Source organism: Cygnus atratus, chromosome 25 (assembly GCF_013377495.2).
Source record: "Cygnus atratus isolate AKBS03 ecotype Queensland, Australia chromosome 25, CAtr_DNAZoo_HiC_assembly, whole genome shotgun sequence".
Lineage (NCBI taxonomy): Eukaryota > Metazoa > Chordata > Aves > Anseriformes > Anatidae > Cygnus > Cygnus atratus.
Genome location: NC_066386.1, coordinates 3,141,888 through 3,167,732, shown reverse-complemented (window position 1 = coordinate 3,167,732; position 25,845 = coordinate 3,141,888). Strand labels below are relative to the sequence as shown.

Here is a 25,845-nt window from a genome sequence, read left to right as displayed (position 1 = left end):
TTTTTTAATCAGTTCCCCCATGAGTGTGTCCTTTTTCCCTGTTGTCTTCCTCTGTGCCACCTTTCTGCAGGCTGGGCAAGCTTGAGCGGGACTGGAGGTGGTCTGAGTTGTGGACCTGGTGAGAATCTTACTGATACGATTGGAAAAGGTTTCATCACTACTGGTCTTGCATACTGCCAGAAACCAGCACTTAGTGGTGCTCTGTTTTATTTTTGGGAAGTAGAGCCCTGACCTGCATGGGGGAGAGCTGGGATTGTTCTCGGGTTGCTCCTGGTCTGACCTGAGCGCCCCGCTCGATTCCCAGTTGGAGAAGGAAGTTGAGATGCTCATCTCTGAGTGCTTGAAGGTCCACGAGGAGGAGGGCAGAGCTCTGAGAGCAGACACGAGTGGGAATTAAACGCGGTTCTGTAGGTTGCATTAGGTGCTTGGTCTGACACGGGGGAGCAACCTCGGTGCGGCTGAACAAGGCCCAAACCAAAACTGCCTGCTGAATTTTGCTCGTTCAACGTCTTCAAACTTCTTATAGGATAAGTGAGGACTCTCTAATGGTATATTAATTTGGTCATTGGGGTGTGTTAATGAACAGCTACAACAAGCTTATGCAAATTTATGTGAAATTAGAGGATTGGCATATCAGGCAAGACATCAGGGCAATTTCTTATTATTAACTTGACATTGAAATAGCTTGTGAAGGTACTGCACAACTTCTGCAGCACAAGGAGAGTAAAGTATCTTGTACTGTTAGCACAACCTGTCCTGTGGGCTATGTGAAGGCAGTTCGAACAAAAAAAAAAAAAAGGCATTAAAATTGCTGATGCTTAATGGTAAAGAAAATAGGTAAATTTTTAGAAACTTGGCATCTGGGGGGAAAAAAGGCTGCAGTAGGTATGAATAAAATGCCTTTGGTTATTTTTCTTGTTCGATCTAGTTGAGTTAAGCCAGCGGCTTGCTATTACGGTCAGTATAGAAGTGCTCCGTCATGGTGCGTGTGAGTTAATCTTTATCCATCTTTTTGAAAGAGAAGTGGAAACAGCTAACGCTGGAAATCACCTGGCTTATTTGGAAATGAGCTTCTGGGAAAGTAGCTTTCATACACACCAGGGAACTGGCTTCCTTGAAGTCCAGGGCTTTCTTTCAGGGAAGCGATGGGGTTCCCAGCCCATGTGGGATTGTAGGGTTTCTTTAGCTACTGGGATTTGGAGCATATGGAGTTTTTTTTCCCCTCGGGCCCCGTCTCTGTTGCATGTTCCAGTTCTACATTGTCACTTCTTACACCTGAATGGGCAGTAGAAGTAGTGAAAAGTGTTTTATAGGCATAGCTCAGGGATTTTCAAGATAAAGTTGGCAAACTGGTGGCACTGAGCAACGGGCTGTGGGTACGCAGAGCCAAACCTTTCACAAAGGCCTGGAAGGATGTGGGTGTGCTCGGTGGATGGTCTGAAAGATGAGGGCAATAGTTAGAGGCACCAGCTCTGGAAGATCCTCGGGGCCAGCTCGCGTGTTGCTGCTTCTGTCCTAACCCTCCTGGCGCCCGGGTGGCTCCGCTCGGCACGAGGCTGATGGTGGCAGGGGGAGGATGGCGTGCCCGTGGCTTTTACCGGAGCGTCGAGTCAATACCTCTGGTTGCTGCTGTCTTGCTTATTGCATTTTATGTAAGTGCAATGCCTCACTTTCTCCTTTTCCTTCTCTTCTGCAGGCTGTCCTCAGGAGAGGCAGTGGGAGGCAGTGGAGCTGGCCTCGGCACCGGGAGAGGCTGGACTTCCCGTCTCTCTGTGCTGAATGGCTGCGATGGCGCCCGCTCTCACTGACGCAGCAGCTGAAGCTCACCACATCCGATTCAAGCTGGCTCCCCCGTCCTCCACCTTGTCGCCTGGCAGTGCCGAGAGCAACGGCAACGCCAACAACATCCTCCTGGCTGCCAACGGCACCAAAAGGAAAGCCATTGCTCCGGAGGATCCCAGTTTAGATTTCCGAAACAACCCTACGAAGGAAGAGCTGGGCAAGCTGCAGCCGCTAGTGGCCTCTTATCTCTGCTCGGATGTAACATCTGTTTCTTCAAAAGAGCCTCTGAAGCTGCAAGGAGTCTTCAACAAGCAGACAGTCCTTAAATCTCACTCTCTATTATCTCAGTCCTTCTTGAAAACAAGTGATCTGTTGGGGAGGCAACCGGTGTTGGAATTTACTTTGGAGAATCTAAAAACAATGAGTACTAATAGCCAGGCACCTCTCCCACAAGCGCCTGTAAACGGCTTGGCCAAGAAATTGGCCAAAAGTACCAATTCAGACCATGAAAATTCTAGTGCTCTGAATGGTGGGAAGTGTGCTCCTCCTGCTGCTGCCCTCCAGGGCGTTGACTATAACGCAGGGGGTTCCGAATTAGGGGATTTGAAGACCGGGTTGACCAATTGCACTCTTCCACATAGAAGCCTTGATGCAGAGCACATGACTCCGTTTAGCAATAATAGCACTGCAAACAAATCTTCCCTTAATTCCATGGAGCAGCAGCGGGTGCTCGAGGGTGGCAGTGGAGAGCCCAGGTTGCCTGGTGCTGCTGGTCACTCGGACTTCGGGAGCGGTAAGTCGGAGGAGCAGAAGCCTTCTCTGTTGGCCAGTCACCACAGTGCTCTTGACTCCGAGATGAGGACGAGGGCATTGCTGCGACGGCAGGCAGACATCGAGAGCCGGGCTCGCAGGCTGCAGAAACGCTTGCAAGTGGTGCAGGCGAAGCAGGTGGAGAGACACATCCAGCAGCAGTTGGGTGGCTTCTTGGAGAAAACTCTGAGCAAGCTTCCAACTTTGGACCCCCTGAGGCATCGGAGCCAGTTGATGTTGACCAGAAAAGCAGAAGCAGCTTTGAGGAGAGCTGCGAGCGAGACAGTTACTTCAGAAGGCCTAAGCAGCTTCTTGAAGAGCGATTCGATATCGGAAGAACTGGAGAGATTCACGGCCAGTGGTATGGCCAACTTGAGATCCAGCGAACAAGCGTTTGACTCGGATGTCACTGACAGCAGCTCGGGAGGAGAGTCTGACGTTGAAGAGGAGGAACTGACCAAAGCAGACCCAGAACAACCCCACGTACCGCTGTAAGTAGCAGTCATGCTTTGTCTTACTGCTGGTAGGGGGGAGAGTAAGGGGAAGGGTGGCAGATGGAGAATCTGGATTTTGTAGGAACGCCTTTCTCTTCTGATGGGCTTAGATCAAAGAAATAATTGTTAAAACTAGTGTGGTGTGATCTGTGGCACACTTCCTAGTTCAGGCAGCGCGTGGAGCACTGAAGTTAAAATCCTCCATGTGTTCAGTAGTCATTGGTGTTCCTTCAGAGCAGCAAGTCCTGGAAATGGTGCCTGGCTGGAGCCGCTCAGGCATGCTGCGGATATGAACTCGAAATACTATAAGCAGTTCTCTCCACTGTCTTGCTTATGTGTTGGCCCTGTCCCCTGAAATGAAATATTTGGCTTTTTACAATGGGGATCTTTGTTGTAAACCAGTTATGTAAAGTAAGGCCAGTCTGAATCTTCACTGACTGCAGAGTGGTGATGTTTTTTTTATTTAATTTTTATGTTTTTGGTTAAGCTGCCTGGGGGTAAAAAAAAAAATCTCTTAAAGGATTTGGGCTGAGTGGCGGTGGAAGTGTGAAGTGAGCGTGTCGTCTTCCTTAATCTCTGGGAAGTCAGTGTTGGGAATTTTCTTATTATTTGTGATGAGTTGCATTAGATGATGACAGCAGCTAATAGGTTGTTAACTGGATCCTGTTTGCCAGAGTATTAGCTGTCAACTTGTGTGTGGAGGAGGAAAACCCGCATCAAGGAAAAAGGTCTTGAGACGGGTCAAGGAACAAGGGAAACTTTTCTTCCAAAGAAAAGCGTTTGTCCTAGGAACGCTTATCACAGTAGTTTTGAACAAATCACTTAAAAGGCCGTGTTGTGTGTTTGGGCTGTGTAAAATGTTGCTCGCCTCAGCAGATCTGTTCCATCCTGGTTGAACCTCAGTCTGAAGCTCTGCGCGGCCACGGTGGTCCTCCCTGGCTGGGGACGTTGTTGGCATACCTGCGCTATTCTGGGTTTGCGCAGATAGCCGTGGAGAAATAGCTGAATGTATTTTGATACCTGTTGTCCAAAGTCATGTTTATGGCCGGACAAGTACCGTGACATAAATTTCACTAAACTAGGCAGGTGGACACGGACAGCGTGCGTACTTGGTACCTTGGAGCGTCCTCCAGAAAACATGCTCACATGATAAGAGCTAATAAACATCTATATTGCAGCTCTCAAGCATTAAACTCCAGCAGAATTTCACATTATTTTCTGGGATGTTAGCGTAAGATGAATTTCTGTATGTGAAGTCTTAAACTCTAGATGATTTTGGCACAAAGCTAGCAGCTGAGCGTGTGATCTGTGCAGGCTGGACACAGGCTTTTGGCCCTGGTGCTGGTGGCAAAGAGTTGAGTAACTTTACTCCTGTTTTATAACATCGTCAAACTTGCTCTGTTGGGATTAGTAGTGAAATTGAATTCCTAAGTATTGTAGCTCTTAATGGAGGCGGCACTTGACAATATTGTCTGTCCAAAGTAATATTAAATTTTCCATATTGCGGGTTTCGTAGATTCACGTGTCGTCTAGCAAAGCGAAATCTCTTTGCCGCTCGTCGTAATCCCAAGAGGAAGTGCGGTATTCAGAGACACGATGCGTGAAATTCTTTGCTGACTTTTCTGCCCTTTATGTTAGTCATGCCTTTACGTTCCCCGGCCTCCCGAGTACTCTTTAAAAGCCAAGGGTTTTTAAAGCCAGTAAAAAGAATGATCCTTCTGTTGTCCGCCGTTTCAGAAGCTGGTGTGTACGTGTACTGGCGTCTAGGCCAGGCCCACCAAGCCTAGTTTAAAGTTTATGCCTGTGGGTATTTAGTAACTGCTCTTTCCACCATCGACTGTCCTGTTGGCACGAGCGCTTTGACGTCGGGTCTCAGGAGCTCTGGTGCTGTTGAGGCTGAATGCACATTTGTGCTCATTACCGAAACTCCTGGAGTCAACCTCAAGAGCTGGTGCGCGCAGCGAGCGCAGCTAAATGCCGTCCGTGAGCAGCGCGGCGAGCAGGAAGAGGAAGAGCTGCCTTTTCCACTGGGAAGCCGCCTTGGGCCAGCTGCTTGTACAGAAGCATTGTTCTGTGTTTGTGCGAGCGCAGAAGGGCAGAGGCTTGTTGCAGGCTCGCTCAAGTATGGCTGGGTTTTGCTGCTTGAAGAATTTATTTATTGGGGGGGGAAGACTTTTACTATATTTATTCATAATTTCAGTAGGGAGACGGAGTATGTTAATGAGTGCGAAAACTTTGCCTGATCCCCCAGCCAGGTTCCCGTGGTTATGTATTGTTTCTGGCCGCTCCTTCCTTCCCCCAAGGACTTGCTTGCTGGCTTCTCGCTCTCTAGCGAGAGTGACTCTTCAAATTCTGCGTCTCGTGGCTGGCTGGCAGTAAGTGGCCGTGTCGCCGACCGCCTCTGGGACTGAAGTAGAAGCATGCGAAAGAAACAAAGACCTGTTTACATCATGCTTAGATAAGAGCTGACCTTTGAGTTTTTCAGGCATGGTGGCATTCCAGAATCAGTATCTGGTCAAGGACAGACTTGAAGCATTCGCGCTGCTCAGGCCCGCCTGGTCTTGGCTATAGAGGCAGCGTCTCCCCGGGGAATCGCGTCTTCCCGTAGCAGTAGGCACGCGTCAGGACTTGGTAGGTCCTCCTAAAGCGTCCTGCGCCCGCTGCCCGGGAAGGCGCTGCCATTCGAGCAGATAACCAGGCCAGCGTGTAATGCATAAACAAAGCAGGGAGGTATTCGTTACACCTTCTTTTTTGGGAAGCCCTGCCAGCTATGGGCTTGGTTTAATAAGCTGCTCTTGACTCCCATGCGGCTAACGCGGAACGAAGTGCGCTCGGGCTGGGCTGGCTCTTGGTGCACGCCTGTAGACTTACGTGGATCAAGGACCACCACGCTGCGCTCAGCTTAACGAGAAGCAACGATTTGCTTCACAGCTAAGAGCCTCGGAGGTGTCACTTCAGAAGCGTGCTTGGTGGCGGGGCTGGGAGCAGCGGGCGCTGTGCCTCGGCTTCGTGATGGCCAGGTTGGAGCCTCCCCTGTCGACAACTGCTCTCATATTTGACCGTGGGCAGCAGCCTCCTGCCTCTTTGAAACCCACGGGGCTTTGAAAGGGCCCAAACTGCTGTCGGTGTGATAGGATCGGGGGCTGCTGATTGTGAAAGGTGCCTTGGAGCCCGGCGCACGGATTCCTCCCGGTGCTGGAGTGCTGCTGGTGGGGGCTCTGGCTTGTGCAATCGAGTGAGGGTTTAGGGAGTTACCCAAGCAAGCACTGGTATTTCTGTGGCCCCATGCTAATGGCTGTAAAAGTGGGAAATGTTTCACGTGCATGTGTGTCTGTAGGAGCTGCCTTCCTCAGTCTGGCTGGTTTCTTTGCCTTGCATTTGGCTGTGGAGTGGTTTCCTCAGGAGCCGACAGCTATTTCTGGCTGATGAGTTACCTACGCCGAGCAGCGATGCGGTCATCAGCCGGGAAGTGATGTGGGAGTTAGCCTCTGCTCCCCAGCTTCGGTCTGAGAATCACAGGAACTTTCTGAAAAGGTACCGGAAACAAATATTTAATGGGAACTTGGCTTTTTTTGGTTCCGATTTCTTACCTGGAGTGTCTGCTGAGAGCGAAGCCAAGTTTTAGGGACTGACTTCTCACGCCACCTCCTCCAAGGGCCAGGCAGTGCCGTGCCTTCGGTCGGGGCTGTTCCGACGCCTCTGGCCGCGATGCCGTAGCACGCTTTGTAATTATCCCGTTTACTGGTGGGAAATCCGAGCACCTTCTGCACTGCAGTGTTGCAGTGAATCATTCCCCAGCCTGGGAGCTTGTGTGCTGGCTCCTCCCTGTGCTGCGTCGCGTCACGCTGCCTGCATCTCGGGATTGCTGGACCCGGAGTAGTAATGAAGGTTTTTCGCTAATAAATGCTTTTGTCAGCACTGATTTCAAAGCCCCGTGTTGGAGAGGAGTGCTTGTGGCGCCTGCATTAGGGGTTGTTCGAGGGGCAGGTGCAGGCGGTGCGTCAGTGGACTGAGGAATTAGAATTTAGAAATTCGGATTTTTCTCCCTTGATTTTATTTTTCAAGTGAGAGTGCAAGAAGGTAGCCTCGAGGGCTATTAAATAACGTTTCTCATGTCAGTGACTTCACGGAGCAGCAATTCAGGTGGCCGATCCCCCACTGCAGAGACCAAGGACGCTTTTCCTGCTGGTCTCCAACGTGTTTCACTTGCTCTGATCTATGCAGAGCAATCACAAAAATCTCTCTCTCCTCTTTATGATTTTTTTCAGTTACCTGCTCATGTTTTTGTGGTGTTTTTCTTGTTCTTGACTTCATTGTGTTTGTAGGTACGGACTGCAGCACAGTTCCTGACCTTCTGGTTCTCAGCAGTTTATGAACATCTGCATATATCACACCTGAATTGCTTGTGACCCGCCTGCTGCTGGTCAAGGGTGATGCCCCTCAAACGTCTTTCGCTTGGGAAGGGAGCGAAAGAGCAAATCCTGAGCACGTGCTTGCCTTGCGTGTGAAAGCAGAATAGCAGGGAGCAGTTCGCTGTTCGAAAATGCTTAATCAGGTATCCCCAGTAAGTAGGACACCGTGCGAGTCCCTCTTGCTTTTAAGAAAAGAGGGCAAAGGAGAACGCTGCTTGAAGAAGATCTTAAGGAAAAGGAGTCTGTTACTGCTGCTAGAAATATGGTCAGAGCACGCCGTGTAGAGGTGCAGGGGATGCCCAGTGAGCTGCTCCGGGCTTTTTGTTCAAGCGTGGTCCCCACGCGGACCTCCCTGGAGTACACACGGGAGGTTGGGTGTCCTACCAGGTACTCGCGTTGCCATCCGCAGAGCTCCGTTAAGGTCGTGTTGGCTCTCACCCTACAGTGAGTTTGTTTAAATCCGTCTTTCTGGGCTGAAGTCGTGGTTGTGTCAGGGGGGTCCCAACCAGGAGGGTACCGGCGCTCCGTGCGGGGTCACCCCAGCGAACAGTAGCGGTGCTGTGCTGCAGGAAAACGTTCACATGCAGGCAGCTGAGTGCCGACAGAGCTGCTTCTTCCAGAGGTTGTGCTGCCGCTGCCTGCTCTACAAACCCTCGTCTGCCTCTCCCGTGGGTGCTTGCCCTGGGTTCTGCTGGGTGGCTGCGCGGAGCAGCAGCACGTGGGTGCGCCTCACCCGTCTCCTACATCACCCGTCTCCTTCAGCTCTTTTCCCCTTGCTGGGTCGCGTCTTCCCTGCCTGTTTTTAGGCTTTAGGGCTGGGCTGGGTTTGTGTTTGAAGGGTAACGTGGAGGGCTGGGAATGATTTGGGGTCTGGCGCTACCTGGAAGTCACACCTTGGCCTTACAGCCCTGCCCCAGTGGGGCAGCCAGGAGGAATGGGCTCTCGCTCGGGTATTTTAGGACTTGCGGGTGATGCTTCGGATGGGTTTGGATAAATATTTACTTGCCTTTTAATTGGGAAAAGTTTGTCACAGCGTCCGAAAAGCAGAAAGACTTCTCAACGTGAACTGGTGTTTCGGGACGGGTGCGGTAGCTTGCCTGCTTCCCTGCAGTCTCACGCAGAATTGTAGTTAGCATTTGAGCAAGGAAAGGGGCCCTGCTTAGAGCTGATCTCTGATACTGAAGCCTAACGCACCGGTCTGGGGGATGGGGAAAAGGCTCTTGTGTTGTTACCCCGGCATCTCTAAGCGGCTGCGGCTCAGAGCCGCGTTTTTGTTCCCGCTGATGCCGATACAAGCTGCAAAGTGACTCTGCCTGACAGGAAAAGTGGAGGAACGGCAAACGTGGGCTTCCTTAAGGAGCTTGGAAAGGTGCGCTTCGCAGATGTGCTTTTCTTCCTGAAAGATTTTGGTTTTCATTATGCAGTAACGTTGCCTTTTTTTTTTTTCCTCCCCCCTCCTTTGTTCTCCGTTCCAGCAGATACGTTCTGGTTGCGCTCGCTCGGCAGCAGCGCTGCGCTCGGCTTCCAGCTGGGGGAAAAATGTTTTCCTTGCTGCACTGGCACTACCCCAACAGATTTTTCCACAGAGCGTGTTTTGGGCACACCCTGGCTATGGTGCGTTTTGCAAGTGTCTCGTTTCAAAGGCTCGGAGAACTGGATGGCTTTGCTGGGCCATCCGTGGAGAAACCGCTGGAGGCGAAAGGGAACTTGAAAAAAAAAAATTGACTTAGGTATTAGCTGCTGAATGAAAGAAGGGACTTAAAAATACAAATGGGTGAAGGCACCTGCATTGACCTGTAATTCAGCCGGGAAGCAGAAACACACTTGAATTGCAGTCGAGTGCCGGAGTCGCCCTTTCTGCCCCCAGAGCCAGGTGGGTCCTGAGCTGGAGATGGGTCACTTCTGCCCCCAGAGTTGTCCCTAACGCCCTCTGATCGCAGCTCTGTGCGTTCGGAAGACTTGCTGATGTGCTGGCCACCGGTTACATGGTTTGCTCGAGTAACATCCAGCCCTTCTTTCCCCCCTGACCTTCTCTGTGGCGAGGCTGCTTTTTGGGACGCCCGCTCCAGCTCTGCCCCCGCGCTGAACAAGCTATTTCTGGGCAGGGTACCTGGCACGGCCACGCGGAGCCGAGGGTTTTGGTGCCTGGGATGCGTTTGCAGAGCACGCTTTTTCCTTACGCAGCACCGCAAAAGCAGCAGAGGGGATGCCCTGGTGGAAAAAACACTTGAAAAGGAGCTGCTGGAAACCTGTGCTGCTGAGAGCTTCGATTGCCCGGTTTTCTTGGGAAGCTGGGCTGCCTCAGCCTCCGCTGCTAACGGGTCACGTTGCAGGTGCCTACAGCCCGTAGCCCCCCGAAAAAGCCAGCAGCTTTTGTGCCAAACCCCACATGTCGCGGCGGCTGGCCCTCGTGCCCCCGCGGGGGTGCTGGTCCGTAGCTGCGATCCATCGAGCCGCCGAAGGTGAGCGGCTCGGCAGCGGGCTCTCTCCCCGCCGTACTCTCGTGCAGCCGTGCTGCCTCAGCTGCAATGCGAGATGTTCCCTGGGATAATGGTGGCGGAGTTGGGCCGGCACACCTCGTGACGCTTGCGGAGCGGATTAATTCGTGCCTCCCTGCGAATGACTGGGTACGAGCGTCCTCTGTTGCGAAGCGTTTAATTCTCTGAAATATTTTGCTTATTTTAAGGTGTTAGAGCTCCGTATCTGCTCAACGCGTGCATCCCTGCAGCATAAATACACGGTCTGTGTTGTCTCTCGCTGATGGCGCGGGGGCAGGCAGGGAGCAGCCCTTGGCGCCTCGCTGCAGATGTCCCTGCAGCTCCAGGTGTCCCCGTACGGCGCGGAGTTTCTCAGATGCTTTTGGGACTCGCTGAACTTAAAAAGTGCCTCCCAGCAGGCTGGGCAGACGCCGGGGGTGACCTGTGAAACGTCACGTCGCTTGGCTGCTCGCTTAATGAAACATTCAGTAACTTAAAGCGGTGCAAAACCAGCAACAGAGCGTCTGTGCTCTGATGGTGACTTTTTTAATGAGGCCCAAAACATTTGGTCACCGACTTAACAAAGGGGGGGAAATGGGGAGGAGCAAGGTAGTCCTCACGCAGCAGAGATTTAGGCTTGTATTTGTGACATTTTTGCAGTTGCCATAGTAACACACAATGATGTTGTAAGAGGTGTTGCAGGATTTTTATTTCTATAAGGCAGGACTTTAAAATATTAGTGGGAGGCGGCGTGAATCGGAGGGGAGTCTGGTTGTGTTTTCTGGTGGGAGCAGGAAAAACGATGCTAGGTAGGAGACACTGATTTAACATATTGTCCCGAGCGAACAGCCTTCTGTAGATCGAACTTTCCTGGGCTAGAGAACAGAAAATAAGAGAGTTTAGGTCGTCTTGGGAGTGTTTGCCATGAAGTCTTTCCTCTCTGATACTGGAGGTGAAGCTTTGGAAGCGTTCTGCTGTCAATCATTTTCCAAGCCCGGGCGAAAAAATCTTATCTCGCGAGTAGTTCTCAACCCAGCCCATGTGCAGTTGGAACTCGTTTTCTTTTTATGATACTTGGTTAAATACTGGGAGCTGTTGGCCCCTTTGTGTGCCCGGAGTTCTCTGTGAGCTCGGTTGGGTTAAAAATGGGACGGCTCCCTTCAGAAGGCTTTGTGACAGCGGAGCTCATATGGCTTTCCAGGCAATCTTCATTTAGCGAATTCCCTGGTGGCTCCTACTTAATGACCAATATTGAGCTTTTGCTGCTTCAGGGCTGGTGATGGTACACTGCATTATCAAATCCAATCCACTCTTGAGTAAGAAGTGAGGTGTTTTTTTTATGTAGATTTAATAGATGGAAGTCACAAAAATGGATTCTTGGAGGAAAAAGGGTTCAGAGAAGGGGGGTTGTGCATGCATTTGAGGGGCTGTGGATCTGAGCTGTGCGTTTCAGCCTCAGCAGCTGTCCCAGCCCAGCGTTTCTGCCCACTTTGGCAAGCAGCAGCAGCGGAGAGCAGCCAAAGGCGCTGCGGTTCAGGTGACCTTGCAGTTAAATCACCTGTAGGAACCCAGCAAGAAGCAATTCCTGCCGTCCAGGTTAGCTTAAACACCAGTGCACGAATGTCGCACTTCCGTGTATCTTATCTGTGGCTTTCTGTTATCGAGTTAGATATTTAACCTTTCTATTAAGTTAGGCATTAAGTCTTCCGAGCCTCTGGCCTTGCTCGGGTGGCTTGTGATGGGGAAGCTGCCGCGAGCCGGTCCCGGTGATGGTTTGTGTGCCTGGGATACTGCTGGCAGCGGTGGCACGCAGCCCTCCCTGGGCTCCACGACGGGAGGCCGAGCAAAGCTGCATTGCCTTGCAGGAAAAACCCACATCAAATTATCAATAAACTCTGTGCACCTTGGCTGCTTCCCCCCCCCCCCCCCCCCCTTCTCTCCAGCTTGCATCTGCAGGCTGGACGGAAAACCCCTCTGTGACACCGTGAGCCCCGGCGGGTGCTGCAGGAGGAGGTAACGCGGTCTGGGTACGGCCTCCGCGCTGCCCTGCCTCGGGTGCTGGTCCTGCACCCGCCAAGGAGGCCGGGTGCAGCCGCCCCGCAGCTGGAGCCGCTGCTGCTTCTTCCCCTGCAGCCTCCCCGGCCCCGCTGCTGCGGGTCGCATCCTGCCCGGCTGCTCGGGTTCCTGCTCCGTGCCCGCACGTCTTTACGGAGGTGATGGTGTGGGTGCTTGGGAGTTGTCACTGCCCTTTAGATTTGTTGGTTTTTTTTTTTAAATAAAATGGACTGGAAAAACAAAAAGCATGGAAGCGTGGTTGGTGAGGGGCATGGCTAAGCTCTGCGCTCCCTCCGTGGTGCTGGTAGGGGAGGCACGATCCTGGCGTGCCTTGTTTTGGGGGTATTAACGAAGCTTTAATGCAGATCATATATTGGGTGTCTGATGCGGTGGCTCTCTGTGCCCACTGTTTTCCAGCTCTGCTAGAGGCTCGCATCCCGCATCCAGGGGGAGAATATTTGTTTTTAGCAGCCGCTTCCATTTGTAGGCTGGGACAGTAGCGTAAATAAAAACTGCAGCAGCGAAGTCTGCCTATTTTTGTGTGAATTGGAGCCCTGCTCCATGTGACTTCTGCTATTCCAGCGCTGGCTATTTCAGAAAAAAAGAAAAAAGAGACAATTAGCCTTCTGTGGGTGTGCATTTTGAATGCAGAACACTTGCGGGGCTCTTGCTCCATGTATGCAACGTTTTGTGGCGTTGGCTCTTTACTGTGTCAGACGAAAACAAGAAAAGAATTCTCTCTGCTCCTGCTCTGTTGTGGGTAGCTCTTCTGCCATTTGCAGGGTTCGCTGAATGTCAAAGGGAAGATGCTGCTTCTACTGACACAGCAGAAAATAATTTGAAGAAACTACAGCATCATTAGGAGGTCTTTCAAGGCATTAGCTGCTTTTCCTATTTCAAAGCAGATAAAGCTGATACAGGTTAATTTTTGAGTATTATTTCAATGCACGCACGTGAGTGCCATCTTTTTGATTTTTTTCAAAGGTTTGTCATTCAGGCATCGGTCAAAGCCTTGCCTTTTAAATGAAATAACTCAATCTGTTTGAGTTGTAGCCAGCCACTTAAAGAAAATCCTTCAGTGTGATGATTCAGATTGAGCCTGAGGACAGCTTTCCATATCCAGCCCTCCAGCTCACTCCCCTGCACCACCCCCCTCTCCCTGCCTCTGGAAATGGGCAGGAAGCCCAAACCAACTTAACTCCTTGTTACTTAAACCTATTTTCATTAAGTGATTCTTGTAGAAAATCTTACCTGACAGCCTTGATTGACACGGGCTTGTGTATTGGATCTTAAACAGGCTTACCAAGTATGTAACTTGACTGTCTTTAAAGCTGCTTTTTTGTGAACATTCCCACTTCTCCCAACTCTTACGGGCTGCGGTGAGATGTCTCCAGCTTGCAGCACTTAGGTACGTGTTTGCTCTTTTGTGTGAATATCTGACTTGGCAAACGTGCCCTCGTGCCCCTCCTCTCGCTCCTGAATGAGCTGTCCTCTTGCATTAACACCCACCTTCCCTTGGTATAAGGCGTTCTGGTTATTTGTGCAGGTAATCCTCCCGTGTCGTGGCTGCCAAAGCAGCATCGATTTTCAGAATAGTGTCCTCTGCGGGGGGAAAGCTTTTGTAACCCGGCCGAGTTGTCATGGCACAGACCCGCTGTATTTTCCCCCGTCGGCGCGCTGTCACCAGGCGTGCTCTGGTTATGTTAAACGCCTGAAACCAAATGCCCGGCCAGGCTGGCAACAGGTAAGCCCCGAGCAGATGAAGCTGCTCTGCAAATGGACTCGCTTACTCTGCCTTCTCGCGTTAGAGCGAGTGAGCTGTGTGCTAGGACGGCGGCGCTCTTCCGCGATGAATTAAAGGCAAACGACTTGGTTAAGCTTTCTGGTGGTTGTATGAAGAACTACTGAAAGTGCTCAGTTGTTCTTGCTGGAATACCGAGTGTCTATGGCCTTCTTTCCCTCTCCCCGTGGGCAGCAGCTGCGTGTTTGCTGCCTCCTCCTCTTCGCCCTTGGGTAGCCCCTGCAGCCGCTTCATCGGGGCGGGCGTCCCCCCTGCTGGAGCTGGTGGCCGAGTGATGGAAGCAGCGCAGTCCTCGGGGTTCCCTCCTCTTCCCACCCTTCCCACAGCTCAGAGCGATGGGATCCGACAGCTTCTCAGCGACCCACCTCCTAAAGATGATAAAACGCATGGAAGACTTTGGTTTCTTGAGTGCTGCTGTGCGTGCAAAGGCTCTGGTATAAATTCCCCAAAGCTTTTAGTGGTGATGGGTGCATCGAGGAACGGCTGCAAGACTTCAGCACCGGGAAGGTCACCTCTGCAGTCTTGTAGCACCAAATCTCGTAGCACCGACAAAATGCTCCCCGCTAATGAGAGTGCGTTGCTGCTGCTCAGCGCTACTCGGTGAATCCACCCCAGGAATCCTCTCGTTATTGTCTTGCTCTGATGTTGCGGCATTCCTCAAAATCACTTTCATCTCGTTCTTGTCTGCTCGTTACCAGCCATCTGCACCCAGAGCACTTGGCTACGTTAAATGCTTGCCTTATATAATGGAAACTTTTTGCCCTCCTCCCTTTGGAGTTTTCTAGGAGGATTTTTTCCTGCTCTGAGCAGCTCTGATGTAGGTGTTTGAATTTCTCAACTCGTCAAACTAGCGTATAAAGTAATTTTCCTGTTCTGGGGCTTGCTTACTGGAAAAATATTTGTTTTTGCTGAAATTTATTAGGCTCGGGAGGAAACTGTGTAATCTCCCTCCCATTTTGGGAGACTGAAAACAAAATTTCTAAGAATACCTATCCTGGTGAAGCCTCTCCTCCCATAAACTGTGTTTTTTTTTGTTTTTTTGTTTTTCCCTGTGGTGGTGTAAGAGATTGCCTGGAGTTGTAAAGTGAGTTTGATGCTTATTGTCTGGAGATTGGGGATTTTGGTCAGACAGGAAATACGGGGATGTGTCTGTGCCTGTCCGGGCTGCCCTTGAGAACTGCTGACCTGGTACAAACGGGAGCGTTAATTGAAGTAATGGAGCTCCCGTGCGTCTCACTTCATTTCTGAGCGTAACTCGTCCAAAAGCACCTCTCTCTGTTTATCGAGCTGATGCCCGCCTAGATAAAGGAGGTTCTGAGAATTCGCGAATTCGCGATTATCGACTTAGCAGGGTTTACTTATGCTGTTGTCTTCCCCAGTGCAGAGGAGCAAGTGGGCAGCACCCCTCCTCTTTGTGCCGCGAAGAGCAGCAGGTGCCCGATTTCCTCCAGGATTGTCGTCTCCGTCGTACCTGTGATCGGTTTTTGACACGCATGGGGGCGGAGAGCTGTGCAGAGAAGGGTCTCCTCTTGCCTCCCAGAAATGTCTTAGAGAATGTAAGAAAAACAAGTAATGATCTTGCTTCAATTAAAAAAAAGGAGCGCATCTTTGTAACTGCCTGTTAGCTTAGCACTGGCTGCTATCAGTTTTAACCTCCTTACATTTATGGCAGGAGATGGGATGACAATTTTGTAGGGAAAATTTCCCTTTGTACCAAGATCTGTCTCTCTTTAGGTTAAAACACCCCACTGCTGCTAGCGTTTGCTGTAGCGCCGTAGCCCTTGACCGAGGCGCGCACACACAGACCGCACGGCCGCTCTGGTTCCTGCTCCGGTCTGCTCCAGCTACACTCACAAAAAAAGCATCGTCGTGTGTCTTCCAGAGCTGGGAGTCCTCGAGGTCTGGGGAGGGGAAAATGCGTAATAGTTTGGCTTTCAGACCGCGTGGCCCTTTGGACCCTTGGAGGCTGTGTAGTCATCTTGCAGCGATTGCTCTTTGTTTCTGACACAATTAGTTTTGTGTTGGCTTTTGTTGTGAAATGCTTGGCTTCAGAGTTCTTGAATGCATTTGAAAAAGGACCATGTGTGTCAGGCTTTCTTCTGACATGTCCAAATAACGTTGACGTGAGTCAGGGGAGCGGTGTCCTGAAGCAGCGAGGCTCAGGTTCGGCCCCGTAACTCGCCGTGATGGCCAACGAGCCTCTTCGTAGCGCGATCGTGCATCGGGCCTTGGACTGAATTTGCCGTCAGCCCGACAGCATTGTTTGCAGCAGATTTTGGAAGTCTCAATAGAAGGAGAATCTGTATTCTTTTCTGTTTTGTGTGAAGCTCTTTAAATTTTTGTCTAGCGTTAAGATCTGGAAGATGACAGTAATGCAAACTATTTTCATGTGCTGCCTTTGCTCGTAGATTGCTCGGCTGAATGTTGCCGCAGCTTAATTTTTTGGCTCTTGTCCTGGCTTCTAGGCATGTGAATGTGACATGCTTTGCTTTTGCTTGGAAAGAAATTAAAAAGTGTGGAGCCTTCACTCTTATTGAAAAGTACAACTCTTGTAAGGTAGTGTCTAGAAGGTACGTAGTGCTCCATTCGCTCCCTCTTCCCCAAAAGCCTCGAAAACCAAACTGAACCCTCCTGAACCAAACACATCTTCGAAGCTCTCCTTCAAAACTCTTCTGATCAGATTGATCTGGCTTTTTTTTCTTTTGAAAAACTGGGGAGGGCTGGGGTAATGATGGGGGCTCTGCCTCTCTTACTAGATGTTTCAATGCTGCCAATCACAACATCGTCTATAAATATCCTGTCTTCGAGAAGAATCTCTTCTTGCGAATCGGAGCCCGATATTAAATAACGTTGTGTTGATTGCAGGAGATCCACGTTAAAGCAACAGGCCAATACTCAGGGCTAAAGTAGGTGTGTGTGAATGCACGGCTTGCTTTTACTCCTCTTCTAACTACTAACTCGCTGGATATTTCCTACAGACTTCACACAGGATACAAATAAAATTAGTCTGAACTTGAGATCCTTCAAAAAACTCAGCAAGGACTTGGACTGCAAGGGGGTTTGCTCAGGAGGTGGAACCAGGCTTTTTCTGTACCGAAACATTTGCTTCGTGCCTGGTGTTTTAGCATGGAGTAAACATTATCTCGTCTTTCTAAAGTCCCGAAGCAGGGAGTGTGTCTTGGCTGAACCTGGTTGAAAGGGTTGGGCAAAAGCTATCCAAGCAAAACAAATTTCTAGTGGAGCTGCCAACAGCATGTGTGACTTAAACCACTTTTTTGGGGGGGGAGAGTGACAGGGGGGTGCAAATATGTTGTGCCCATAGCCGCTCATTTCCCAGGGTGGCTCTGAGAAACGCGGGTGGAATGGCAGGATAACAGCCTCTCGTCTTCAAACCGTTACAGATAAGAAAGGACTGAATTATTTCTGGCCAAAAGATGGTCCTTGGTGTGTTCTCACCACTTCTTGTTCCTGTGCCTTCCCTTTCCACCTCGTGCTCTGTGTTTCGTACTCCCCTGACGATGGCGTGGGATGCGGCGGGCAGCAGAGCCGTGTCCCTACGAGCTCGGCCGTGGGCATCGCTGCGCCCGGCGCGATGCGGGCGCCCGTCCTCGGGGGAGGCCAGCCTTGGGGAGGCTGTGAGATGGGGACACCCGGCCAGCCTTTGGGAGGCTGTGAGGTGCGGACACCCATCCTCGGGGGAGGCCAGCCTTGGGGAGGCTGTGAGATGGGGACACCCGGCCAGCCTTTGGGAGGCTGTGAGGTGCGGACACCCATCCTCGGGGGAGGCCAGCCTTGGGGAGGCTGTGAGATGGGGACACCCGGCCAGCCTTTGGGAGGCTGTGAGGTGCGGACACCCATCCTCGGGGGAGGCCAGCCTTGGGGAGGCTGTGAGATGGGGACACCCGGCCAGCCTTTGGGAGGCTGTGAGGTGCGGACACCCATCCTCGGGGGGAGGCCAGCCTTTGGGAGGCTGTGAGAGCCTGCTGCTTCGGAGAGGTACTGCTCGCAGGGCTTGGATGAGTGAGGGAGAAGGGGTCGGTGAGCCTAGAACCATGCCTGTGGCAACGAGGGGAGCTTCCCCCACCGGCTGCGCTCCGTCCTTCCCAGCTTTGGTGCCGCGGCCACCTCCAGCGTGGCTGCAGCTCCCTGTCCTCCACGGGCAGCCCTCGCTCCGGCGCTGGAGGCAGGGCCTCCCCTGTTTGCATTAACAACAGGGAGCAGCGGCAAACCTGCCACGTCTGCGTGATACCGACCCGCATTGTCCTTGAGGAGGGAAGATCCTTCCAGCCGTTCACCTTGCCAGCAAGGAAGCTGTTTGCTTTTTTTTTTTTTTTTTTTACTAAGAGCAGCTGAGTTGTTTGAAAGCAGCGCACAGTTCAGTGACGCCAGAGGAGAATGCACTTTGTGGATGGGAAGTGCTGCTTAATTGCTTAAGACGGCAATTTATTCTTTCAGGCCGTGGAATTTGTCTACTTGAAAACCAGAAATATGGCTGTGAACTCATTATTTTGGGCTCTTTCTGGCTGCCTAGATGCAGTGGAAAGCATCTTGCCTTTGCCGAGTGAGACGGTGAATCTTTGTGTCTAAATGAGATGAAATTAATACTTCTGTGTATCTTTTTTTATGTAGTATCAGAAGCCTTCTGCCTTTTTGCAGGATTGTGTTAATCATTAGCAGCTTAATGAGTTGAAGTGCTGTAGCCACGCGGAGATGTGTAAATAGACCAACAAAGAGCTGAGAGGCTGACGGAGAATTCAGGTAGCGCTGGAGTCAGAAATGGGCTGCAGGAACCCGGAGCCATAGGAAAAAAATGCGACAGGCAGTAAGCTTACCGAACAGCAGTTGAGTCGGACTGTTGGAAAGTAAAATAGTCCTGTTTTCTCCTGCACATGTTTACACACAGTCCTTTTTTTAGCTGTTTGTATGGTTTTTTTTCAACCGTAGGGAATTCTGAACAACTTGTATGGGGATTTATAGTGACCTATGAAAACCTTGAAAGATGTCTGGGCGTCTTACAGCGTGTGTATGCACACAGCGTGTGTGGTATACCAGCAACTTTGTTAAAAAGTTTCTGTGTTTACTATTATCCCAGCAGTTTACTCTTGAGGCCCTTGCCCCGATCTCCTTACTTACAGAAATAGTTCAGTGCCAGAAAGGAGGGGATCCGAAGTCTCTTCTAATTCCGTGAGAATATAACTTTATTAAAGCAGGTTTGGGGAAGGGCAGGAAGCGAGGTATTTGTAATAGGTAAAAGCAGGAGTATTTTGAGGATTTGAACACAAAATCTTTGTGTGCATGGATACTTCCTCATAGTACAGCCACGGCACCAAAAATACCACCTGTTTTATTTCTTCACATCCACAGTCTGGTCTTGTTCTCTACATGTCCATAACTTTATTGCTCAGAGGAGGGGGTTGTGTTGGACTGTGGCCGTGCTCCTGTAGCCTTCCTTGTGCTTTAAAAGACCAGAGGAAAGCTGATGAGGAAGATGTGCTCTTTGTGGTAGGTTTCATTCATGTTTGTTAGGGGTTGCTTTAAATTTTCAGTCGCGAGGTTTAACATCTCTTCTAAAACTTGTCAGAACTTTGTGGGTAAGAGTAAGCAAAATATTTAAATGTGGCTGAATTCTTGGTTTGTTTGGGAGCCTGCTGGAGGAGTTACGCTGTCTCGTGTGAAGTTCTGGCAAGTGTTCCTTATTTGTAACTCGCAGCTTTCAGAAATGCGGAGGTTTCCCTTCACCATCACTTTTTGGTAAGTGCTGCTATCAGATCCGGTGTGGTGCAAAGCACAGCCCTGCCGTAGCCCGTTCTGTTTGCATCTCACCTGAGCCACCTTCCATTTCACCTCGCCTCTACCTGAAGTCGAAGACAGACCTGTGAGCCCCCACCCCTCAAAGTACAAAAAAAAAACCCAGCCACGCAGCCGAGCTTCCCCAAAACTCGCCTAGCAAGTGGTGCATCTGCGTGAATTTGTTTTCAGCAGCACTTTGCACACAGGCCTGGAGATCATTTGCCCGGGTCTGAGAAGTTCTTGGGAACTTGCAATCTCTACAGGAAGCCGCTGGTGGAGCGGTATTTCGTGCTGTCTGGAAATCCTGGTAGTAGCCGAATACAGCCTTTAATAGGGATGTCTCCTAGAAGCTGCTCTGCGGTCAGTGTGTTTGGGGTAGGTGCTGTTTGACTGTTGGTCAAATTCATAACAAAGCGGGAGATGGAATCACTTAAGACCTCTTTTACTGTCTTATTGTCAGACTCGTCCTTTCCATTCCTACAGCCTTTGGATATTGGATCGCGTAGCTCCAAGTGTCAGAGCGTGTTACCGTGCTTTTGGGGACACTGCAGCATGTAACGCAGCATTCCGCTTCTGCACTGCAAGTATTTCATCTGAATTTTATACCTTGCTGTGGCAAAAGCGTAGAGCTGCTTTATAAGTAGCTTTTATAGATGAAACTTGTCAATGAGCAGAGGACAGCCTATAGGCTTTGCTTCAGGTGGAATTAAGCGGTTGCAGATTCTTATTAAACCAAACTGACTGCAGTTACCAGCTTGTCTAGGACTTCATTTATAACGCAGAACACTTCTTGCAGCTCCTTTGTGAATTCTGGTTGTATCTCGAGGGACGTAAATCATGAGTTCTTTGTCTTCTTGTGAAGGTCGAAGAAGTCTGGAGCACTCTGTATCAGTCTGGCTGGCTTGGAGGGGAAAGCTTTTCTCAAAGCCTCTAACTGCTGCTTTTTCCCCATTCTGTGGGCCTTATTCTTTTTTTTTTCTCACCTCCTCCCCTCCAGATTGGAGCCTGAAGTATTTGGTGGTGTACTTCAAAACAGAAGAGGGTACATAGTCGGTATGTCTCTGCAGTCGTAACAAGCATGCCAGTTGCCTGAACTCCTCCTCCAGGGTGAGGCTTTAGCAGCCAGTTAGCAGGAATAGTTGGTGTGGTTTACTTGCAGAGGTTTCTTTTTGAAGTGAAATAAGTATCGATAACTCCTGACCGAAGCCCAAGTGGGCTTTGCGGTGTTTTATTCTTTCCATGGAGAAATAAAGGGAAAATGCTGCTCTGGGAGGTAGGCTTCATCTACAGAACGTAGCTAACCACCCTCTTGTAACTCGTCCCCGGTGAACACGAAGCATCTCTGCTGGTTGTGTAACTGTGTTTATACCAGGTTGAGAAAGTGCAGGCAGCTGTTGGGATGAGAAAGCAGCGAGCGTGGTGGCATCTGGAGCGTCAGTCACGGTGTTGTCACCTTCCCTTGGCCTCGTGACGCTGGGCGAGGCTCGCGTGGCCACCTCGGCTGCCCTCGGTGCGAGTTTCTCCGGTCTTAGCAGGTGTCTCCGAAAATATGTGCCAGTGTTTTCCGTCTTCTGGTGAGGAGCAGTATTCCTGTGTTGCTGTTTGGAGAGAAGGGAAGCCAGCCAAGTTCAGTGCTGCTACATGGCACAACATACCTCCTTGCTCAGAAGCTGTGTACAGTTTAAAACAGATCACCTAAACTGCAGCTCTCATCTTTTTTATTGCGATCGCTAAGCTATGTGCCAGTTAATAACACGTTCTTCTGCTAAAATTGTCTATTTTCCGAATCCCTTTTCTGTTACTGCTCTGATGCTTTTGAAGGAACTAGGTTTTTTGTTTCTCTGCATCCTCCTGGGAGCCATACCAATCAAAAAATGATCTAGTCGTTGCTCTTCTCAGTCTCAGGTGCCATCTCCGCCAAATATCTGTGCCCTAATTTTGGGAAAAAGGCGCTTCGAGACTGGACCTTTCTTAAATTCCTGGGAGACCGAAGCAAAGATGTCAACGAAAAGAAATGTTCCCTGTCAAAATCGGAGTTAATAAAACTGCTGCGTGGCTGGTGTTTTCTGGAGGGCATTCAGCTGGGGTTGATGATTTACCCATTGCTTTGCCTGGGAATCACCAAATCTGGTGCAGTCGGTGGTTGTGAAAGCCCAGGGTGTTCTGTGCGTGGGAATTTGTGGGAGGAGGCTGTCAGTGGAGCGGTTTCGTGAAGTTTTTATTACAGGTCCTTGGAGACAGAATTCCTGGAAGGTGTAACAAAACACCCGGTCCTTCTGCAGCAGTTGAGTTTCCATGTGGGGGTTTGTGCATGTGTATCCTCCCCAGCTCCCTTTTTTACAACGGGAGTTTCCCACGCAGCTGGGAAGTATGCGGTGTGCTGGGCTGCTGGAAATCGGTGGCAATGCATTTTGTTTTAACAGCCCCCTTCCCCAAGACCCAAACCTCCAAAGAATTCACAGCATGGAGTAGACTCCTTGATGTCAGTGCTATGACAGTTGTTGTCTCTGATTTCTCTCCTCCTGAAGAAGAAAGAAGGGAAGGTCGCTACAGCTGAGGATGCTCGGTCCAAACACGCTCTTGCTGCCAGCTCCTTGCACAGCTGAGCACGCGGCTTTCCCGTTGTGCTTTCAGGTGACACCTTTTCATTTACCGTCTTGCAGTCCAAATTCTTGGTCTGTTTGGTCATTGAAACAACTTGGGTACGTTTATGAAATCTTTGTCAAGTTTTAGCTTCTTTTGTCCTTCCTTTCCCTTCGCGATGGCTTTCTTGTGTGCGGCAGACGGCACAGCTGAACGTACCAAAAGACATTTCTTTGAGCCAGTGTTGGAAAGGAAAGCGTGTGGGTGAGGGTGTGCGTGTGTGGGGGGGGTTAATGTCGGGGTTGATCAGAAGTGGGTTTCCTCCCCAAACTTGGGGCTGGAGGCCCTTGGAGTCCAATTATGTGCAAAGAGCAGGGAATTGTAGAGCAGCAGCGAGCCCGTCCCGGTGCTGCTCCCCTCCTCTGGTGCTCGTGCTGCTTTCTGAGAGTGTCATGAACTCCGTGGTTTGTGCTCTTGTAGGAAAACCTCTCAAGTGAGTCTTAAATCAAGCGTACGTGGCTAATTTAAAACACCCCTTAAACTTGTAGTGTGTGATTTCTGTGTGGAAGAGCGTGCTCGTGCATACGGCGTGAATTTGTCTTCTGCAGGAAGCACAAAGCACGTGGTTTGGACGCTGCCATTGGGAAGATGATTTCATATGGCTGAAAGTGCTTGCGATCATTCTTAAAATTGCTTTTATTTCCTGCTTGCGCCTTGCCAAAATACCCTAAAGCGATGCGTTCGCTTTCTCCAGCAGGAATGGAACCTGTTGGGTAGAGCCAGCCCCCTACTTCTTCTGCTGCAGTTACTTTGTGCACACAGGGGCTTCAAAAAGCAGAATAAATAGATTTTAAAAACAAAACAAATGAAAACAACTCAGCAACTCAGGGGAAAGAGACTCCCAGCGTGCTGCGGAAGGAAAACCTTCATGGGAGTCTTTTCATTCCCTTATTAGACCACTGAGAATCTAGATGGGAAAGACTTCATGCTACTTGTGTTCGTCCTGTTTGGAAAAGACTTGGCTTCACAGCTCTTCTTTAAAACACCAGAGTCTCATGAAGCTGTTTTGTAGGGGCTTGTGCCTGACTAGTCTTGTGAGCACCTGGATTAAGTCTGCCGTTCATAGCGAAGTACGTATGAAAACGTATAAAAGCTGTAGTGTATTTTTTTTTTACTAGTACACGCCCTTTCCTCCTTTCCAGGAAAATTGGTGGTAGTGTCTTGGTAACAATTGCAGCTGTGGTTTGTAGCCTCAGTGCCTGCTTATTTTTGTTGTAATTGTAAATATTTGAGCATCTTCTTGTTCTCATTAGGCTAAGGATGACTCCCTCTGTCAGTAGCAAAGGCTTGAATTACGGACTTGGGATTCAGACGTGAAACATTTGTATTCTGATTTATCTCCCACCAAGCTTGCAGCCTGCCAGCTGCTCTGCAGTAGCCGTGCATGTTTGTGCCCTGGTGCATTTTTGATTTCAGGATGAAGTCTCCGTCGCTTTGGGATGGGAGAGGGCAGGAGGCAAGCACTGTGCGTCAGGGAACGCCGTTCGTGCTCTGCCCTGCTCGATCTGTGCTGACTTGTTGAAGGGTGTGAGCTGTCCTGACTCCGCTAGGCAGCTCCAGCCCGTGCCACGGGATTTCAGACTTTCAAGTTGAGGTGGTGATGTGCAGGTATCGCTGTTTTCTTACGTTAAATATAATCCTTCTCTTGAACGGATTAACAAATAAAAGCGTTGGGCAATCGCACACATCTGCCTCTTGTCTTCCTGGCACAGATAAAATCCTGCTGGTGGATTTTGTCCTCTGCTGTTCCGAGAAAGCTCAGCTTCTGCTCGAGAGGTGCCTGCGGTGCACACGTTTCTCCTTTTGCAGTGCGAGGCACTGGCAGGGGCTGGAAGGGCTCCAAGCTGCCTTCCTGGGCGCTGTCTGAGAACTGGGTGTACGCTGAAAGGTTCTGTAACCAACAAAATGCTTGTCAGCTAAAATAAGGCTTATGCTTTCTGTGGTAGGGTATTTTAAGTTGAAACTTAAGGGGCTGTTGTTTTGGGAATGTTGATGCACACCAGCAAAGCTAGCGTACCTGGTGTTCTAGTATATGTAATATGTATTATAATATGGTGTGAGAGCTAAAGGGAGGTCACTGGACAATGTCCCCCCGTGTTAAATTGAAGGCACGCTCTGACTGATAGCATTGAGTAAGAAATTTTCCCTCTGGGGTCACGTTCCTCTGCTCCAGGTTCTCATCCGACTAGCGCTGGAAGCATGCTGCGGGATTCCCTTGTCTTACTTAGCGTGTTGCTCCTAGGATTTGCGCTCTGACTGTTGTACTGGTAGACCAAGGTGAGCTATAGGGTGGACAGTGCCGTCTGTTATTTGGGGAGCTCTGTAGCCACCGTGCGTGTTGCGGGGTGTGCTCAGCCTCCCACGATGCCTTCTGCCTTCTCCACCTGCGCCTGGGGTAGCACTGGCATTCATCCCCACCATGAAACACGCAGGAGGGGGGCAGGGAGGTGTCACTGCCCAAGTGGCCTGTGCTCCATCGCTCCGAGGTGCTAGGAGCAGTGCACCAGCATCTGGAGACCAAGAAACAGCAGCAGGAAGGATGAGAGCTGCAGCCCAGCCAGGCTGCTTTGCATTAAGGGAAGAAAAATGTAAAGTCCTAGGAGCGTTGTCTTCACTTCTGACACACGAGGACCACGTGATGTACTACGAGATCCGAAAGAAAATAAACTTTTGATTAAAGAATAAACTCAATTCCAGAAATTCCCCTAAAAGCTTTCTCAGGTAGAGGGAGCGAGACCTGGGCTCAGATATCCCATTAAAGAAAACCACCTTACTGTAGCTCTCCATCAAGCTGCAATGCTGTTTGGCTAAGCTTGGAAATTCCTTGTCTGAATCTCATTTTGAAACTTGTTACACATATAAATAGTATATAAATATTTAATATTGATATCAATATATTCCTGTTTAAACTTTCTAGAGCTTTTCCAGCCTTCTATAGGGCATTTTTTTCCCCCTGAAGTTTCTCATGGTTGGTTTGTGGTGTCTGAGCATGGAGGTCAGAGAAACTTCATAGAAACTTCATAGGCGGTGAAGTTGAGGCTCTTGGAGATCTGCAGGTATCCTACAGGAAAAAATCGGCTTTCAGGATGATCTTCTGCCATGCAGGAATATTTTTGGTGTTATTTATCTAGTTTTAGGGTTGGAACTCAGCTTTCTGGATTTCTGTGCCATGCCTACAAAAATCAGATATCCGTGTAGCTGTGTACCAGCAAGTAGAAAGACAAACTCAGAATGAGCTGCTCTGGAAGGACTCCAAGCCTTTTAATTCGTGTAGATGTGATTCTAGTATCTCTTCTGGAGCGAAGTCTGCTCTCCTTAGGCTTGATGAGAACGCTTAGCACGTGTAGTGTTTTCATCCTGAAAGCACCCCACAATCATGAACTAACCTAGCAGTGAAGCCTAAAACTTTCTTCTAGCTAGTATTTGCTGGGGTTTGAGAGCAGGCTGCTGGCTGCACTGCTCCCTGCAGGCTCCTGGCCGGCTGTGGCGTTACGTCGACTGCGAGCAAGTTGCAGGGAGGGCTCGCAAAGGGGGCCAAAAATTGCAGTTGAGGGTTCCTCTGGGTAGCGTAGAACTCCAGT

The 25,845-nt window shown here is 50.1% G+C and overlaps 1 protein-coding gene across 7 annotated transcripts in view; it reads left to right on the top strand.

Moving 5' to 3' along the window:
• The window catches only part of KANSL1 (KAT8 regulatory NSL complex subunit 1), a 96,067-nt gene that overhangs the window by 17,704 nt on the left and 52,518 nt on the right, over nucleotides 1-25,845 (top strand). For 6 of the 7 annotated variants that reach the window (XM_050715483.1, XM_050715485.1, XM_050715487.1 and 3 more), the window contains one exon: nucleotides 1,697-3,083. In XM_050715483.1, the coding sequence (XP_050571440.1) occupies nucleotides 1,780-3,083 (1,304 nt within the window). In that variant the 5' untranslated portion in view covers nucleotides 1,697-1,779. Of the gene's footprint in view, nucleotides 1-70; nucleotides 119-223; nucleotides 532-1,696; nucleotides 3,084-25,845 lie in introns of all 7 variants that reach the window. The other variant, XM_050715486.1, reaches the window with a different exon arrangement.